The 19,766-nt window shown below is 37.3% G+C and overlaps 1 protein-coding gene across 9 annotated transcripts in view; it reads right to left on the bottom strand.

Annotated features, from left to right (window-relative positions):
• Positions 1-1,949: 1,949 nt before the first annotated feature.
• RFC1 (replication factor C subunit 1) overlaps positions 1,950-19,766 on the bottom strand; it is a 97,031-nt gene continuing 79,214 nt past the window's right edge. For 6 of the 9 annotated variants that reach the window (XM_072620507.1, XM_072620504.1, XM_072620509.1 and 3 more), the window contains 4 exons: positions 16,123-16,268; positions 10,985-11,198; positions 4,346-4,537; positions 1,950-2,573 (listed from right to left, as the gene is read on the bottom strand). In XM_072620507.1, the coding sequence (XP_072476608.1) occupies positions 2,493-2,573; positions 4,346-4,537; positions 10,985-11,198; positions 16,123-16,268 (633 nt within the window). In that variant the 3' untranslated portion in view covers positions 1,950-2,492. Of the gene's footprint in view, positions 2,574-4,202; positions 4,286-4,345; positions 4,538-10,984; positions 11,199-16,122; positions 16,269-19,766 lie in introns of all 9 variants that reach the window. The other 3 variants (XR_011969551.1, XR_011969552.1, XM_072620506.1) reach the window with 3 other exon arrangements.

The following is a 19,766-nucleotide window of genomic DNA, read 5'->3' on the forward strand; positions in this document are numbered from 1 at the left end:
TTCTTAATAAAAATAAGTTTTATGGTCAGCCCTATCCTACTCACTACTATCTTTTTACCAATTATTTGTACCTTTTTGACTTCCTACCTATATTACCTGGCCCTTTCCTGAATACAAAAGATTCAGCTAGTAGAATGTCTATTCCACATGGATCATGCTTCAGGTTGTTTGCACTGAGCGACCAGAATAGTACCATAGTCATTCTCCAACTGAGATGAAAGAAATGGAAGCAAGGACATATAATATTATGGCTGTTAAGTGTTTAGTTTTATTTCCTATCATATATAGCATTTGCTTTCTTTTTTCTTTCCACCACAATTATGTGGTGGAAAACTTAAGGATTCAGATGTAACAGATATTAGAAGCTCGATCATGTTCCCAGGTAACTGAAATGTTTCTCAAGAGGCTTTCGGACAATCTTTCCTGGAAACAGTAACGAAGATGACATCTCAAGGGCCCTTCTCACATTTTCTTTATTATCCTTGGTGTACTTTGTAAGTTTTTTTTCCTCAATTCTGTCTCCTATATTATGGTTCTCACATTTTCTTTATTATCCTTGGTGTACTTTGTAAGTTTTTTTTCCTCAATTCTGTCTCCTATATTATGGTTCTGTAAACATTTACATTTTGATATTTTTATATCTTGAAAATTATATCTTTAAAATTAAATTGATGATTAGGTATTTGAAATTTATCTTTATTTGTATTCTCTAGCCTCTAAGGGGAAGCATACCATCAGGTCTGAGAAGTATAACTCATCAGTACAGTGATTAAAGAATAGTTAGCAGGAAGGGACATTTCAATTTAGGTGACTGTTCTCCATATTTTTTCCTGAGTTTGAAGGCTTTGAAGATTTTTCCTTTCTGCGGGGGGAAAAGAGAAGACCAAAGGTATACAAAACATGACCATGCCTTACATTCACGTCCTCAGTTTATAATCAGCTTCTAATTGGGCTCAATAGCCTTTCTAACCCTGATACGAAACACCAGTAATCATAAATAAATGACTCATATTGCTGAATCATTTCATAACATGTAATTTGCAGCAGTGATGTTGTCATACACTCCAATGGCTCACTGTGGCATGGAGGTAACCCTGTTTTCAAAGGTTAGACCAATTGTCATAAAGGACAACAAGCTCGGGGAAGTTCTACTTAAGCTGGAAAAGCTGAATAAGGGCCTGATGATGTCTGTCATCTGAGTACCAGCCTAGTTCTGAGACTTCTATCACCATGTTGGCTGCAAAACAAAGAAATTTCAGCCAGAGCAACTTAATAAACACCTGGTAAGTCATGGAAAAAGTATAATCAGTCAGTAGAGAGAATATTCTCTCTATGGGAGAATAATATGCTGATTCAACAGGGTGAGGGATAAAGACAAGGCTGCTCATTACCAGAGGGCCAAAAAGAATTAAGTTCTATTCTTTGGACTCACTCAAAAGATAATGTCACCATAGTGGTTAGCTAGAGATACAGATATATGGAACAGAGGAAGAGACACACCATTTGGATGGCAGTTTAAATGTTTAGAGTATGATCAGAGAGGAAAAGCAGCATATCAAAACTCTATATTAAAACAAAAAAGTTCCTGTCCTGAAGATTACAATCTTAACAGGAAACAAGACCTAAAAATGAATGTGCATAAAAACTTATAACCATTAAATATGTATGTGATAAATACATATTCCAATCTTACAAGGTCAGACAGGATCAAAACCTTCATAAAAGGACAGTAAAGAAATGTTGGCATTTTCTGACTAACCTTATAACATATAGCATCATAATTCCATTCATGGAAGAGACTCCAACAAAACTTATGTCTTACATAATAAATGTCACTAAACATTATTTTCAACTTTTTTCAAGTTACAGACAAAATAGAATATCAAATATATACTAAAACATTGCTATCTTAATATAACTATAAGCCAAGAAACAAATGGATTTTTAAATTATCATGTAAAAGTAATTTTATTGCAGATTTTTATGACATATTTGACAATATACAAAAGAAATACCCACATAATGGGTAGTGGTTTTTTCATTATGTTCTATTTACAAAATTTCACCACATAATAGTAACTAATTTTAAAAAAAAGATCTTGGCCCTATGAAGGCTATTAGAATACATTCCATTCCAAAGTTACTATGTTACTGATGAACCTAGACATGTTAATATTTGACTACTAAAATCTTACCCCAAAGCCTACATCTCGTAAGAATTTTACACGGTAGCTTTGAAGCACAATGATGTAATGACATTGCCACTGAAAAGTGGAGGAACAAGCAGTCAAACTACCCTCTACAAGAGGAGCATTTCGAGCCGACTGGTCAGACCCTTCTAGTTTTGCCACATCTCTCTGAATAATGAGATGGACCACCACACAGTAACATTACTGTCACACCCCAGTTCTGATCAACGCAAGGCTTTGTCCAGAAGCTCCAATCATCACCAGTTATTACAGAGTGGTCAGTGTGAGGATAACTCAATTTACTTATGTTTTCTTTGAATTTTTCCCCTTTGTTTTTTTGTTCTCTGTATCTTTTTCTGGCTTTGAAGACTTTGTCCTTTTCTGCTGAGAAAAAAGAAAATGTACATAAGCATTACCACATCAGACTTAGAGAGTCAATTTCTAATTTGTAAATCAAGCTTATTATCAGGGTAAATCAAATCTAATCAATTTTCTGAGCAGTTACAGAAATGTAAAAATTTTAAAGCCATGCAAATAGACTCCTAAAAATAATTCACTGTGACCAAGTTGGATTCATAGATGGTACAACATTAAGAAAACAATTAGCATAATTTTATAAACAACAGAATCCACATGATCATTTTAACAGAAGCAAAAAAAGGCCTTTACCAAACTATAAGATTCATATACATTAAAAATTCTCAGAAACAAAGATGTGAATGGTCCTGTCTTGAATATAATCAGAAGCATATAGCTAGCGTTTATATAGAGCTTGAAGGTCTGTAAAGCACATGACCTCTGAGATCATACGATTCTCACAAGTAGGAAAGATAAATGCAAATATAATCATTCTCATTTTCTAATTGAGGAAAGTGAGGTTGAGGGAAGTTAAGTGATTTGTCCAGTGTCACAGAGCCAGTAAGTGCCTGCAGCTGTATTTGAACTTAGGTCTTCTGACTCTTAAGTCTAACATTCTCTCCACTGTGCCACCTCTAGCTGCCTCATCATATACCTGCATCTATATCTAAAGTCAAGAGCTATCACTATCTGTGAAGTCAAGGATGCCCTCTCCCCCCCATACCCATTATTTAAATTAATTCTAGAAATGTTAATAACAGTGAAAGGATAAAAGACCAAAGGGAGTTAAGAACAGAGAATAATACATTTGTACTTGACCTGGCTAAGTCATTCTAAGTTCAGGAATAGGAAGGGAAGGCTGGAGCAAGGTAACAGACCAAGAAGATGAAAAAGGTGTTTTAAGAATGAGGCACAAGAAAAGAAATGAAGACTAGCAGGTAGGGTATGGTTAACAAGTCATTTCAGAATGGGGGATCCTGAAGGCAGAGCGAGAATGAAGGGCTGACCAACATACGGTATGCTGGACTTGGAACCTAAATCCCACCTCCAGACTCTTGCTCTGTCTGCATGAACATGAGCAACTTGCTTTCCCAGTCTTTTAATCATTATCTTTATTTGGGAGCATGGTCAATAGGGGATTTGCTTTACTAGATTAGGCATGTTAATGCTGGGGGGGGTTTATTCCTCTAGGGTTTTTTTTCTGTTGAGGTTCAAATGGGGGAAAAGGAGGCAGTATATATGAAAATTACAAAACATTTCCAAAAAATTTTTTAAATCTTAAATTTGCAAAGTATAGGGCACCTCCCCCACCACGAGTCAAGTGGTAAGGCCCTGTTGCCACTTCCTAGGTAGGTCCTGGTCAGTGGAGCCCTTGCCCCATGCACTATCACATGTCCCTCTCATAAACACACTAAAAAGGAACAAAAGATCCAAAAATTATCTTCCTTTACTTAACAGGAAAAAAGAAGCAAGAACTGCCAAGAGGAGAATGTTGCTCTTCTGCCTAATAGCTATTTGTATCTCCAAGCACTTAGGACACTGTGCTCCGTCTACCTACTGGGAGAGGGGGCTGGATATTACAGGCTGAGAGGCAGAATTCTGTGATGACTACAGAGAGGGCTGACTCAAAAATCAAGACCTGGGTTCATGCCCTACCTCTGTGTGATAAAGAGGACTTCTTAGTACCCCAGGCCATAATGATCTGCAGATCTGTAGATAAGTTCTTCATCAGGGGCATCCTACACCAAAGAAATCACAAGTTCTATAGCATATAATTATTTTATCAAAAATTAAAATACCTTGATCATAGCATCAGTTTCAATACCATCTTGGTCCTTTTCATCAGATTGGGATTCATCTTCATTTAATTCGTCACTGTAGTCTGAACTCAGTGATGGTCCTCCACTATGTTTAGATGTCTTTGTTACCTGAAGTGAATATGGTGTGAGATGCACCTCTTTATTGTAGCCTCGTGTAAAGGCTGCCTTAACCTATATGGAAGCATAAAGGGGAAAAAAAAACCACAAAAAAACATGAGTCTCAAATATTTCTTTGTGACCTCAAGGCACAGCAGCCCGCTAAGTCCCTTTTTTGAGGGGGAAGAGGGAGGACAACTGAGGTTAAGTGACTTGCCCAGGGCCACATGGTAAGTATCTGAAGTACATTTTGAATTCAGATCCTCCTGAGTCCTGGGCTAGTGCTTTATCCACTGTTCTGCCTAGCTGGCCTGCAAGTCATTTTTAATAAATACACTGAATGGTCTATTATAAGTTTTTAAATGTACAGGGTTGGGTTTTTTTTCTTCAATTAACAAAAAGTCTACTTTCTCTCCTTCCCACCTCTCTAGCCCTCCCCTCGTTGAAAAAGAAAAACAAAATCTTTGTAACGAACAGGCATAGTTAAGCAAAGCAAATTCCCATGTTGGCCAGGTTGAAAATGTCTCAACCTGCCCCTTAATCACTTCTCTGTCATATGTTGTCCTGAAATGTGTTGGTCAATGTATTGATAACAATTCTGAAATTTTTCAAAGTTGTCTTTATGATGTTATTGTCATTACAGAAATTGTTTTCCTGATTTTGTTCACTCTGTTCTGTAACAGTTCATATACAAATTCCTTAGCTTCTCTGAAATTATCCCCTTCATCATTTCTTATAGCACCATAGTATTATTCCACCATATTCATAGATCACTTGTTCTGCCATTCCCCAATTAATAAGTGTCCCTTTATAGTTTCCATTTCCCCTATAAAAAGAGCTCATATATCTTGTACGCATAGGTCCTATTACTCCTTTTTTCTATGGTTCTTTATACACTTAGTAGTGGTATTACTTTATCAAAGGGCACACAGAGTTTAATGACATTTTCAGGATAGTTACAAATTGCTTTCCAGAATGACTGGATCAGTTCACAGCACCACCACCGGTGCATTAATATATCACATTACCTAACAGCCTATTCAGCATCTGTCATTGACTTGTTTTTGTCAAAACTTTGCCAATCTGATGAGTCTGAGTTCCGTGAAATCTCAGGGTAGCTTTACTTTACTCTGTGATTTGGAGCATGTTTTTTCATATAGCTATTAATAATCTGGAGTTCTTCAGAAAAATCAAAATGAAGTTATAGGGCCTAACCATCACAGGACCAATCCTCCCTGAATACCCTATTCACCCCAGATGTGAGGTAGTAACAGAAGAAAGAAATAAGCAGTTGACAGGACTTGGAAAGATCTCCTAAAGAAGGCAGGATTTGAGCCAAGTCTTGCAGGAAGCCAGGGAAGTTGGGAGGCAGAGGCAAAGAGGTTGAGCATTCCAGGAATGAGAAACAGAGAAAAGACATCAAATCAAAAGAAGACTGTCATGTGTGAGGAACAGCAAGTCAGTGCAGCTAATAGATGTTGGGAGAAGGAGAGGAAAGTAAAGTATAAGAAAACTGGAAAGGCAGAAAGGGGTCAGTATGCGAAGGGCTTTAAAAAGCAGAGACTTTCTACCTGATCCTGAAGGGAACAGGGAGCCACTAGAGTTTCCTGTGTAAGGAAGGGGAGCTCAGTCCTGTTCTTTAGGAAAACCACCTTCCAAGCTGAGTGGATTGGAACAGAGAGAGAACTGAGGCAGACACCAAAGAGGAGGATAACGCAGTAACCAAGGACAGAGGTGACGAGGACCTTCATCAAAGTCTATGTTGAGAGATCTGAAGGTAGTAATGTTAAGATCTGACAATATATGAAGTAAAGAAATGAAGATGACACTGAGGTTATGAACCTCAGTTTCAGAGGATGATGGTCTCCTCCACAGTACTAGGAAAGTTGGGAAGAGGAGTGAGTTTGAGGGATAAAGATATGAGTTCTATTTCAGACATATTTAGTTTGAGATGCTAGGCAAAATCTGGTTCCAGAAGGCAGCTAATAATGTGGGACTAGAATATAAGAGAGATACTAAGATATCCAGATCTGGAAAGCATACACATAGAGATGATAAACTTTCTTGTGTGAGGTGATCAGATCGCCAAGCAAGATGTTACAGAAGGAGAAAAGGACAGAGGACAGGCTTGAAGGACCACTCAAAATGAATGATTTGGATGAAGATACAACAAAAGAAAATGAGGAGAGATCAAACAGGTAGAGGAAGAAAACCAGAAAAGAGTAATGTCTTAAAAACCTAGAGAGGAGACAGTATCCAGAAGAGGAGGACTGACGGTGTCAAAGGTTATGAGAGATCAAGAAGAGTAAGTATTGGGAAAGTCAGTTGATTTGGCAATTAAGAGATCATTGATAACACTGGAGGGAGCAGTTTGAGTTGAATGACTAGGTCAGAAGCCAGATTGCACTTAGAAGTGAGAAGAGGAAGAGGAGGCAGTCCGTGTCAACAGCTTTCTCAAGTAGTTTGGCTGTGAAGGAGACAAAAGAAACAGGCTAACTGCCAAAGAGGAGAGTCAGAGCAAGTCTGTTAAGGACAGGAGAAGCAGAGGCATGTTTGTAGGCAGAAGGAAAGAAACTGGCACATAAGGAGAGACTGAAGCTTACCAAGCAGGGATGAGAATGGGAACAATCCAGTACACAAGATGAGGGGGATGGGATTAAGCGCCCATGCAGAGGATCTTGCCTTGGCAAGGATGACCTCTTCTTAAGAGAAAGGAGTGAAAGAGGAAACAGTGGGGAAGATGTCTGAATGATGTGAGATGAGGAGGAAGGAGGAAAAAGGAGATCTAAGCAAATGACTTTTAACTTTTTGGTCAAATATGAGGTGAAGTCTTCAGTGGGACCTCTACAGGACAGGGCAGAGTAGGAGAGTTAAAAATGCTTAGAATAGCTACTGTAGCGAGTGGAAGAAGGAATCTGTTAGGGAGGCACAGAAGGAATACCCTCAATGTAGGCCTGGCTGAGACTATGTAACAGAAACTGGCAGTTTCATAATTTTCTCCAGCCCATGAATACTTGGAAGGAGATGGACTGTGGATGTAATCCAGGGTTGAAGTCAGCCAAGGTATGACTGGCCACAGGGCAAAGGAACAAGGGTTTACCAAAGGGCTGAGCAGAGGAAGGGAGGAGAGGAGAGTCAGTACAGAGATGGTGGCTCACAAAGAATGTAGGGTGAAAAGAACAGAGATCATGGTAAAGACAAAGAGGAAGGTTAGGGAGTCAGAAGTCACAGAGATTGATGAATGATCATGATCAGATCAAAGTTAGGACTATCTCTGGGGTATTAATGGATATGAAGCTAAGGAGTAATTCACGGCAATAGTAGATTTAGGAACTGATATTTGAGACAGCACTAATATGCATGAGGGCAGGAGGTGGGGTTGCCTCCCCTGAACAGGGACTGTTTATTACTTTTATTATTCCCAGCAATTTACCGAAGTGCTTGGCACATACTAGGTACTTAATAAGTGTTACTGACTGGAACAGAGAAAAAGAGTGCCAAGCACTGAACTTCAGAGTAAGGATGAAGACTTGTCTTGGGGTCACTAGATAACTACCACCAACGTCCAGACTGAGTGATGAATGTGGATTTTCATCAAAGGAGGACACATGACTGAATGATAGTGGTAGAGAGGGCAGATATGGAAGCAAGGAGTGTTCTAGCTGCAACCAGTGAGGAGTGGTATAACTAGTACTGGAATGGGTGGACAGGGATGCAGAATCATCAAAGGTATCAAGTCTCTGAGTGCCAGGAAATAGAAGGAAAGGTTCAGAATGATAGGAAATTAGTTAATTAATGAGTAAGGATTCCAAGCAGCACAGCAGAAAAGGGTGAGGGAGAATGTGGAGTGTGATGTTATGATAGCAGGGCTAACAGGGAATAAGATGGAGAAAGTGGGCAGTAGGGGATGGGGTTTACACTTCAGTAGCAAAAGGTTAAGAATTACTGGGGTATAAAGAGTATGACTGGGGATAGAGGGGGTTGTATGCTAACCACTGAGTAGAAAGTTGAGGCATAGTTAAAAAAAAAAAAAAGGATGGACAGAGATTCACTGAGGGATACTGGTGATTAGTTTGTTCACAGCTCTCCTTCAAGATCCAACCTTTTGGTTAGGAGTGAAGCGTCCTGGAATGCCTGCCTCAGAGCAGTAGTACTTGACAGAGGAATGCCCAAGGACATCTGATAGGGAGATGAAACAGTCTGGCTGAAGAAGCAAAAATGGAAGTCTAGAAACTGGTAGGCAAAGGCAAGCCACTGAAGGATTGAGTGGAAGGTATATAATGATAACATAATAGCTGTCAATTATATAGAACTTTGAAGGTATACAAAATGTTCTACATGTTAACTCAGTGAATTCTCACAACAATCCTATAAGGTAAGTGTTATTATCACTCCCATTTTACAGATAAGGAAACAGAGGCACAGAGACATTAAGTGACTTGTCTGAGGCAAGAATGACGTGATGAACGTGGTACATCAGGAATATCAGTGGCGCAGTAGTTTGGAAAATGGTTTGGGTAGAAGAATTCCAGGAGGCAAGGAGACCAGTCTAATGGTCTAAGTAGGGAAAGGGGAGGAAGGAATGGTAAGAGAGATTTGAGAGATACTACATGATATAACTGACAAGTGCGCAACAGCTTAACTGTACCTGGTACAATGCTGGATAAATGCTGGTAACACCAAGAAAAACACAGGAGGGGGGTGGCAGGGACAAGTTTTTTTGTTGTTTTGTTTTTGTTTTTTTCAATTCAATTTGAGACATGTTGAGTTTGAGGCACTAGGTGGAGAAAAAAAGACAGGTTGCAACTGGAGCCCTGGAGAAAGACTGGGGCCTCTGTGACCAAAGGATAGATGTTCTGGGTTAATCTGCATAAAAGTGGAAACTGAAGTAATGAGATGGGCTCACCAAAGGGGAGTGACAAAGGAAAGTCTAAAGACAGTACCCTGGAAGACATCCATCTGTAAGCAATGGGAGGATGAGGAGTGGACAAAGAAAAAAGAGTGGTCAATAAGGAAGAAAATAAAAATCAATTCTGCAATTCATAAGTAACTGGATAAAGTACCTTCAGCAGTGGTGAGGAGAAACAGCAAGTATAGACTATTCTATATTTCTCCACGCATATCTATTATCTTAAAATCTGGTGGTAAAAGAAAATAAAAAGATGAAGCTATAATATAAAGAACTGACAAGGTTAATGGGAGGCTTCTGGGACATTTTTGTGTCTGTTTTAAGAATACAGTAAATCTAAACAGGTATGCAGGTTGAAAAAAATAAGGCCTTTCAGAGGGAAAGAATGACTATTATGAGAAAGGCAGGAGAAAGCTGATGGAATGAGGTGAATGAGAACACAGAAGGAAGGACCGGGAACAAGGGTACTTAGAGGAAGGGCTATACTTTTCAGAAGAGCTCAGGAAAAATCTACATCTTCTTTGTAAAAAAGGAAGTAAGGTCACGTGCTTAGAGAGATGAGACTGAGTGAAAGAGTTGGAGTCTGAGAAGAAATGGGAACATTCAGAAGAACTGTGAGAAATATGATAGAAAGTTAATTACAGATGAATAATGAGAATGCTGTGCAACAGCAAGGGTATAACTGAGGAAAAATATGGAATCTACAAGAGACTAGAAAGATTATGTAATTCACTTTGTGCATTTTACAGACAAGGAAATAAAAGACCAAAGAGGTTAAGAAATTTGTTTAAGATGACACACTGTAAAAAGCTAGTAATCTAACTTCACATTCAGTACTCTTCAGAATCTCCCTACGGTCTATATATTTCACAAAAGTCAAAGACAGAAAGGTCTCATATATACCAAGATATTCCTAACAAAATGTATTTGTGGTATCAAAAAATTGAAAACAGTGGGTGGTTACTGATTGGCAAACAACTCAACAAACTGCAACATATAAATATAATGAAATAAGAAATTAGGAATTTTACAAAATATAAAAAAACCTGTATGAACTAATGCATAGTAAAGAAAGCAGAATCAAGTGAACAATTACATTGATAATGAAATGAAAATATCACTATAGTTGAACATTTATTAAATCTGATGACCAGTACTGGTTACAGAGAACATATGATAAAACACCTTTCCCCCCTCTCTGAGTAGAGAACAAGAGTCTGAACGACAGCTGCCAAATGAGACAGAAACTAGAAAAAGAGTTAAGTCCTTGAGTTTTGCTCAAGTGTTCTGCTTTTGTGCAAGGAAGGGTTTTATAGGGCAGGGGGAGCTCCATCAAGAAACAATGGTAAAGTAAAAACACAACACATTAATAAAATTTTCTTTCAAGTTTTTTCTGTTTTTGTTTTTTAATTCAATGCTCTTTCCATCACACCACATTGCTAGTATGACCGTAAGTGCAGTTAATCAGCATTATTTCCTCCTTTGGCAGCTGGGATCAATAATGAAGGAGGTAGAGATATTCCGAAATATTGCTAAATGTTTAATTTTGTTTATGTACTTATGTGATAAGTGAAAATACATTTAACAGAAGTGTGAGTAGTTGTGAATTTTACCTTGGGATCCAATTTAGAAAAGGAACTCGGTTTGCCTCCCCAAGTGCTTATTTCCATGATATTTTCAAAGTCTTCTCTCATGAGATGATACGTATCCATGAGTCCAACCACATTCTGCACACCTTCTGTCCCGTGTAATGTCAGAGGGAGAACAAGTGCATCCCGCAGGTGTGAAACGTAATCCAGATTCACAGTCCTTTTGCTAGCGTGAGTTCTTTACCAAAAGAAAGAAAACATATTGAGTAAAACATAAAACATATTTTATAAAATCACCAACATAAGTTTTAAATGATCAACTGGACTAACCAGTGGTTTATTCAACTCAAAACAAATTTTTATTTCGTATCAACCTTAGGTTGTGTTTATGTAAAGAAGCTTTGTGTTACAAAAAAGATTCCAAGTTTCTGGCTCCAACTAGTCATGAGAACGATTGTTTACAAACAGTCATGGGACCAGAAAGCTTTTTTGTTTAAACAAAGAGAGAAGCTCAAGGAACAGCTTTGGCTCCTACCACTATTCCACTCTCAAGGACATGGCAGCAACAGGAGATTTCTAAATTTCAAAAAGGGGATTATATTTCAGTATCTTATAGCACCTACTATAGCCAAGAATATTCACCTTCCAAGTCCCAAAAATATAAAAATCAGAGCTATCACCTATAATTCTCTTTTCCAGCTGCCATTTCTATAATAAATATCTGACATTTCTTGGTTTCTGACTTTGAGTGGGGGATAAGTGGAATGGGGGAATCACCAGATACAAAGCCCTTATGGGACTACAGCTCTAAAATTTTTAGGCTGGGAAGCAGGACTGCAGAAGATATCTCTGAACAGACACAAAATACTTGAATTGGCTGGAGGACAGCAGCAGGGAAAGCAATCAAATTAGCATTTATCTGTTAAAACCTGGAAAGCTACCATGGCCTTGAAAACATTATGTGACCGGAATCAAGTCTTCTCATCAAGTCTTTGTCATGCTCTCTCTCCTTTCCTCCAACAACCCTTTCCTTCCAGAATATAGGAAAATGAGAGAATATTATTTTAAATGTCTTTACATCCTAATTAATTTTCTCCACTTCTAGCTCTAGCCCAAATTACGCAATTATAAGTTTGACATTAATGTTTTTATGATTTTTCATCCATCCATCCTCCTAATTCAACGAACCTTTACTAAGTACTTACTGTGTGAAGGGTTCTATTCTAGGAGATAATAAAAAGATCTCAAAGATAGCTTTTTGTCAGACTACAATACAACATTCTGAATTTGGAGAGGTTTCACAGAATAAAACTGCAAGGGTGCTTAATGTAGTAGACAGCCAAGGACTCCAGCTGTAAAGTAGGTGAACATATAAATTATCCAGTAAAGATGAAGATTCTGTGCCTCTGATAGCGAATTTTATTACACAGTTAGCCAAACAGCTCTTTTTCATGTCTAATCAAAACCTCTATTTTACACCTGTTTCCTCTCTTGGTTTAATCTTTCATACTGTTCATATTAATGGTTTGTCCATATTAATATGTGAAGGCAATTCTGATTTTATTAAGTCACAACATACTTATAAGATTAATATTTTCCATCCCCATGCATTCATCCAAGGTAAGCACTCTTCTCTTCCAAATTTTTAAATTTTCTTCCCTGCATCATGTTCAAAGGAAGAACTGCCTATCTTCCCACAACCCTCCAACACGGGCAGTTCCCATATGTTTGTCATCTTTGCCAACTTGCCAAGGTGGGAGATGAAACTTAAGGGTTGTACTGATTTACATTACTCTTTAAAGAATGCTCCAAATCACTAACGAAAGAAACATGGAAAAAGCTACATAAACTGAGGGAGAGTGAAATAAACAGAGCCAAGAAAACAATGGACACAATGACCAAAACAATGTAAATAGAAAGAACAAAAAAAATGAAGTAAATGTTGCAAAATTATGAACATGAAAGGCCCAAAAGAAGACAAAGGTGAAGGTATTCCTATTCCTTTGTCCAACTGGGAGATACACAAACGTTGCACATTGCGTGCACTTTCAGACTTTTTTGATATACTAATCAGTTATGATGATTTTTTTGCCTCTGATTTTTTTATTATCTCAAAAACACTGTTTTTCTATGGGACAGCTGGGAAACTATAATAATGTAAAAAAACAGAAACATGAATAAAACAATTTTTGTTAAAGAATGGCAGCATCATGGAAATTTGGAGCCACAGCTATCATCCTGTCTAGCCCTTTTATTTCACAGATGAAGAAACTGAGAACAAGAGAACTGAATGACTTGCCCAAGAACACACAGCTTTTGTTCTTTTATTCAGAAGCCAAGAAGGACTGATAATGATACATCAATGTTTACTGTGAACTAACGGAAGGGTTGCAGTAACCTAAATAGAATTAGGTTGGGTATGGGGAAATGGGGACATAGAAGGATTCTCTAAAAGAGAAATGGGACAGGGAGAAAGTACCAGAACTGAGAAATCAATCAACACGCATTTATTAAGCACTTACCAGGTCTCAAGCAATGTGTCAAAGCATTGAAGATACAAAGAAAGCAAAAAAGGAGTCTCTGTTCTCAAGAACTTCATGTTCTAATACAGAAGACAATGTGTCAAAAATACAAGTAGGGGATGAAGGAAAGCAACCTCAGAGGGAAGGCACAAGCTGGGATTAGGTGAAGGTGAGGGCAGGTTTGAGCCCAACTAGAAAAGGCCTCCTTAAGAAGTTGGAAATTGAACTGAATCTTGAAGGAAGCCATGGAAGCCAAGAGGTGGCAGTAAGGAGGTAAAGTATTTTATTTAGATTTGAGGAACCACCAATAAAAAGCACAGAGTTAGGATATGGAGTGCTGCATGTGAGGAAAAGAGAGAAAGTCAATGTACCTTGTTTGTAGAGCACGTAGAGAAGGGGTCAGGCTGCAAAGGGTCTTAAGTGACAGGACTTTCATATTTGGTGGGCAGCCCCTGAAGAGAGTATGTTCATGCGCAGAAGAGAGGAATGCAGGCAGAGGGCTGGAAAGGTCCATGACCAGCCTGGAACTTTGGGAAAGTCATTTTAGCAGCTGAGTAGAAGATAGAATTGGGAAGGGAGAGGCTTGAGGCAAGGAGACCAATTAAAAAGGACATTGCTAAGGTGGTAGCTTGTAAGTGGAAAGAGGAAGATATATGTTAAAAAGGAGCTCTTAAATGCAGCATTTTTTTTTTTTTTGGAGAAGTAGGGAAAGTAATAAAGGAGGGTATGGACAAAGAGGGAGGGGGAAAATATGAAAAAGTCCAAAAAAGTGATGCAAATAAGGAGCAAAAATGAGAAATCCAATACTGAGTAGCAAGATGATAGAACTGAGATGGTGAATCCAATGAAGGTGTAGGGCTAAAGCACTTTAGTTGAGCTCAGGAAAAGTATAAACAGAGGGAAGAACAGACTATCCAGGATGTGAAAAAGAAAGAAAGAAGTTGACATGGAAAAAGGTAAGGGAAATTAGAGAGCCAAAGTTTCTTCTTGGAAAAAAAAAGTGGAAAATTGGATTTCCTGTAACAAGGCAAAGTGAATACTGATGAAGTGATAATTTCAAATCAAGTTTAACGAGAAGTCAGAAAGAAGTCTGGGTTTCAAAGCATAGACACACACCCACACACACCCACACACACACCTTTATTCTTAATGAAAAGATATATACTAATGCCTTCATTGTGCTCATTCTCTTGAAATACTCATTTCCAGTCATTTGAGTACTTATCCTATAGCTAATGTCCTCCTAAAAACAGCTAAAAGAATTTTCTATAAGACAGTAAGACAAATTCAAGCATGTTAAAAATTAAACCCTTGACCCAGGAATACTGCTTCGAGGGCTATATCCCAAAGAGATCATAAAAATGGGAAAAGGACCCACATGTACAAAAAATATTTGTATCAGCTTTTTTGGTGATGGCCAAAAACTGGAAATTGAGGGGAAGCCCATCAAGTGGAGAATGGCTTAACAAGTTGTGGCATATAAATGTGATAGAATACTACTGTGCTATAACAAATGATGAACAAGTGGACTTCAGAAAAACCTGGAAAGACTTATATGAACTGATGCTGAGTGAAGCGAGCAGGGCTAGGAGAACATCATACACAGTAACAGTCACAGCGTTTGACGACTGATGTTGATAGACTTAGACCTTTTCAGCAATGTTAGGACCTAAAACAATTCCAAAGGACTCAGGATGGAAAATGCCATCCACATTTAGAGAAAGAACTATGGAATCTGAATGCAGAGTGAAGCAGACTATTTTATTTTTTAGCTTTGGTTTTCATTCTCGTGGTTCCTCCCATTTGTTCTAATTCTTCTATACAATATGACTAATGTGAAAATGTTTAATAGGAACGTATATGTAGACCCTGTATCAGATTGCATGCCATCTTGGGGAAGGGGGAGGAGAAGGAGGGGGACAAAATTTAAAACTTATTTCAAACTTAACAACATTCACATCATGTTGAAAACTCAAAATAAATTAACTTTAAAAAACTATACTAAGGAAAAAAAAATTTATAAAGTACCATAGGAACCTAAGACATTATTACTAATTCTTGCTAATAAATTAAATGTCTCTGAAGCCTTGCTTGCACAGGCCTCAGGTACTTAGCTGAATAGGATGTGCATACGCATACAAAACAGAGAGTATGTATGTACAGATACAAACATCTTACACCTCCCCTGCAAAGATAGTAATGTTCTATTCATGTTCTATCTCTTATAATACCGAGCACTGTGCCTTTCACACAGAATAAGTATTTACTGGTATCACTTTTATCAGTACTTATTGAATAAATGCCTAAGCTAAATAGCACTACAGTATCCGTAACAGTATCTCAGACTCACATACTGCTTTGAACTCTCCCTTAAATGCTCATTTTATCCAACCCCCAACTCCAACATCCTCACAACTCCAAAATGTAATAAGGGTAGGTACTATCATTTCCATATTACAAAAAATTTAACTGAAGCTGAGAAAGGTTAGAGGAATTGCCAAAGTCATACTTTAGGTTAATGGCTAAAAATTCAGTTCTTTTGCATTCTAGGTTAGTATCTGTTACATCATGCCATGCTGTCCAATAAAAGGGCAAACATTCTACAGCAATAAAACTCCAAAGCAGAATGATTATACTTACTGAAGACTCATGTGTAATGCTAATTCTTGAACAATGCGATCATGTTTGCCTGTAGATGAGAATTTACCCAACCAACTTGGAAAAGAAGGAAACTGAGTCATGTAACCTCTCATCAACTCTCCAGGAAGAACACTAGAGTAAATGGCCTGGAAAGTCAAGCAAAAAAAATTAGTTCAGATTAAACAAAATTCCAAATGTGCTATACTTATGTATGATAGTGAAAAAATAAGAATTTATTTCCCTTCACAGAATCTAATTTGCTAAACTGATATCTACAATATAAAACAGAAAAACAAACGCTGGAATTCAATCCCAAAAGATAACTAACTTTCTACTATTTGAAGAGACACAAAGTCTACTGAATCATGAACCCTAACAGAGAAAAGTATTGGCAAAGGTAATCTAAACAAGAGGTTTGGATTTGAGATGTCTGATGGGATTTCTTTGGTAGCCAATGTACTTTCTTAATTGTGGTTTGTTAAAATTAGTCTTATTCATAACTTGCACTGAGTAATGCAAACCAGATAATTAAAAGTTTATCACAGATTATAAATTCATAGAGAATAGATTAATATTTATTAGAATAAGTATTACATCTGATGTAAACAGACCTTTAACAAACCATTTCTGATGAGGAATATCAAGGTATTATCTTTTATGTTACAAAGCCTTTTTCATTACTTTAGCATTTACTTATTAGTTAAGAAAAAACACTGTAGTCAGACCACATTAAACCTAAAGATAAGACATCAGCTGTTCAACAGAATGAGGAAAGATTATAGCAAAGGTTCTTAACCTCTGTTGTGTTATGGACCCCTTTGTCAGTCTAGTGAAGTCCATAGAGCCCTTCTAAGAATCATGTTTCAAAAGTCATAAAATAAGAATATTTAAGGTTACAAAGAAAACCAATTATAATAAAATGAAGATGTAATAATGTTTTTCTCCTTGAACATGGAACCTGGGTTAATCTCAGTTAAGATTGTAAGATCATAGATTTTTGAGCTGGAAGGGCTTTTAAAGAACATTAAGACTGATCCTCTAAAAACACATGAGGAAACTGAGCCCTACAGAGGTCAAATGACTTGCCCAGGGTACAGAGCTGGTAAATATCTTAGACAAAATTCAAATCACGGTCTTCCCAACTTGAAATCTAGTGATCCATCCACTTCACTATGCTCTCAGAGAACTCAGAGTCAAGAGAAAAAAGTTCAAATGCCACCTCCAGTAGTCTTTAATGTCACCAAGAATAATTTACTTATATTCTCCGAGCCTCAGTACACTTATCTACGAAAAGGAGACAAGGAGTTGTGAGACTCAAATCTGAAAATGTATGTACTAATACAGATTTATGTGCTTTATAAATGTCAAGTTACTGCTATTATTGTCATTAATAACTAAAGACAATAAGGACATTCATATCCACTGGCATTGGGCCAACGGCCACTACCCGTGCCACGCTAAATGGTACAAGGCTTCTTTTTGGTATGTTCTTATCTCTTTACGTCCCCTCCTATAATCGTGAATGCCCAGTATCCTAATGTTAGCCAAAGCTATCCCACTGGGATACCCAACACATATCTGCCCTCCCCTAATGCAACCCAATCTCCTATTTCTTTAATGGAGCCCTTTTAGCTAAGAGGAAGGTATCACAATGATACAAGTGATTCATTTTATGATGTATGTGACTAATAGGTTGAACTAAAAGGTAACATAGTAGAGTGGAAAGAGTATTAATATTAGAAATACAGAATTTTGACTTTGCCAACTCCTACCCAAAACAAGTCATTTAGTTACCTAGACCTTAGTTTCCTTATCTGTAAAAAGAATGCAATGTCTTTATTTTTTTAAGTATCATATTGAATTCTTTACTCAAAAGGAAAATCAAGCTATATATATTAGAAGTTGTTTCATGTTTCTGTTTCATGGTATACATAAAATACTCATTTCATTTAATGTTTGTGAATTTCAAAATTTAAAAGATCAAATGTTGAGGACGTCCTTTTTCACCTATTTTGAGAGCATGACAAGAAATGAAAAAAATTGTCTTACTATGACTCCTCTTATTATCAATGCTTTGGAACGTGTTTGCATATGTCACTTATGGTTGTCAAGACTTAGAAAAATCTCCTACCCTTTAGCACTCATCTACTGGCAATGGCTCCTGGTACACACAAATGTCAGTTAGAGGGCTGGTTTTTTTTTAAACAATATTTTTTCTTATTATATAAGTTGTTCTGCTCACCATACTTTCTATCAGATCATAAAAGCATTCCCAGGTTTCTGTGAAACCATCCCCTTCATATTTTTTTTTAAATCAGTTATTTCTAGTCCATCAAATTCAAGTACCCTCACTTGTTCAGCCATTTCCCAATGGATGGACAGCAAAAGCTTCACCACAGTAAAAAAAAAAAAAAAATCTAAACTCATGACCCTGAAATCCCCTCTAAAAATACTTTCATTTGGAAAGAGGAGCTTATTAACTATGCCCAAATGAAATTTCTCATTAGTCATGTGTGTATGGTTGGTTGAATGTGATCATGTGTGGTTTTTTTATTCCAGATCTCAATAACACAACTACCACAAGTCAGAAACTAAGTATTTCATTCCTAAAAAAAGTTGGTAACCCCTTGCTTTAAGTAAAATAACGAACCAGAATACTTAAACTTCACACTTTAAAAAAAACCTGTACTATTGCTCATGTGGGTATTCCATTCACAGATTTGAGCCTTTATACATTTTCATGAGATGGTCATTTTTTAGGCCTGGGTTTATTTTAATTTTCTGGGGTTTACTCACTAAAATTAACAACTTCATAAATAATACAGCAGGAGAATGATTAGACCTGTGAAAAACTAGAAGAGGAGCCCTATATCCCAAGATAAGTTGCTAGAGTCCAAAAAAAAAGAGAAAATCACCACTGAATGACCACTTGTCTAGTGACGAGATCAACTTAAAATACACTAAAATCATTTTTTCAAACCTGTTATTTTAAATGGCAAAAGAAGTGGGTGGTGGGAATCCTCTCAAAATCTTCCTATGTACCTATCTTAAAAACAGTATTACAATTCTAAAAGAAGAGACTATTTACAACTATGGCACTATCAGAAAAAGTTAAGGAAAAGATATCTGGCTTATTAATTCCTTGATTCCAAGAAGCTGAGAATCTAATCAGATGTGTTCTCAAGGCAATAGGCTAAAAGAAACCTTTTATTCATATCTAAGTCACAATCAGAACCTATTCTTTTTTTTAAGATTTAAATTTATTTTAGTTCCAAATTTTCTCCCCATCTTTCCCCTCCCCCCCACCCCAAGATGGCATGCATTCTGATTACCCCTTCCACCAGTCTGCTCTCCCCTTTATCATCCCCCCATCTCCTTCCCCCCTTCACTTTCTTGAAGGACAAGACAGATTTCTATACTCCACTGTCTGTATATATATTATTTCTCAGTTGCATGTAAAAACAATTTTTTAACATTTTTAAAACTTGAGAGTTCCAAATTCTCTCCCTTCTTCCCTCTCCACCCACCCCCACTGAGAAGGCAGGCAATTCAGTAATCAGAACCTATTCTGAACCATTCCTTTCATCTATGCTCAGAACAGTTTCAAACAATAAAAAGGTTCAAAACCCTTTTTGGAAGATGGT

Source organism: Notamacropus eugenii, chromosome 6 (genome assembly GCF_028372415.1).
Source record: "Notamacropus eugenii isolate mMacEug1 chromosome 6, mMacEug1.pri_v2, whole genome shotgun sequence".
Taxonomy (NCBI): domain Eukaryota; kingdom Metazoa; phylum Chordata; class Mammalia; order Diprotodontia; family Macropodidae; genus Notamacropus; species Notamacropus eugenii.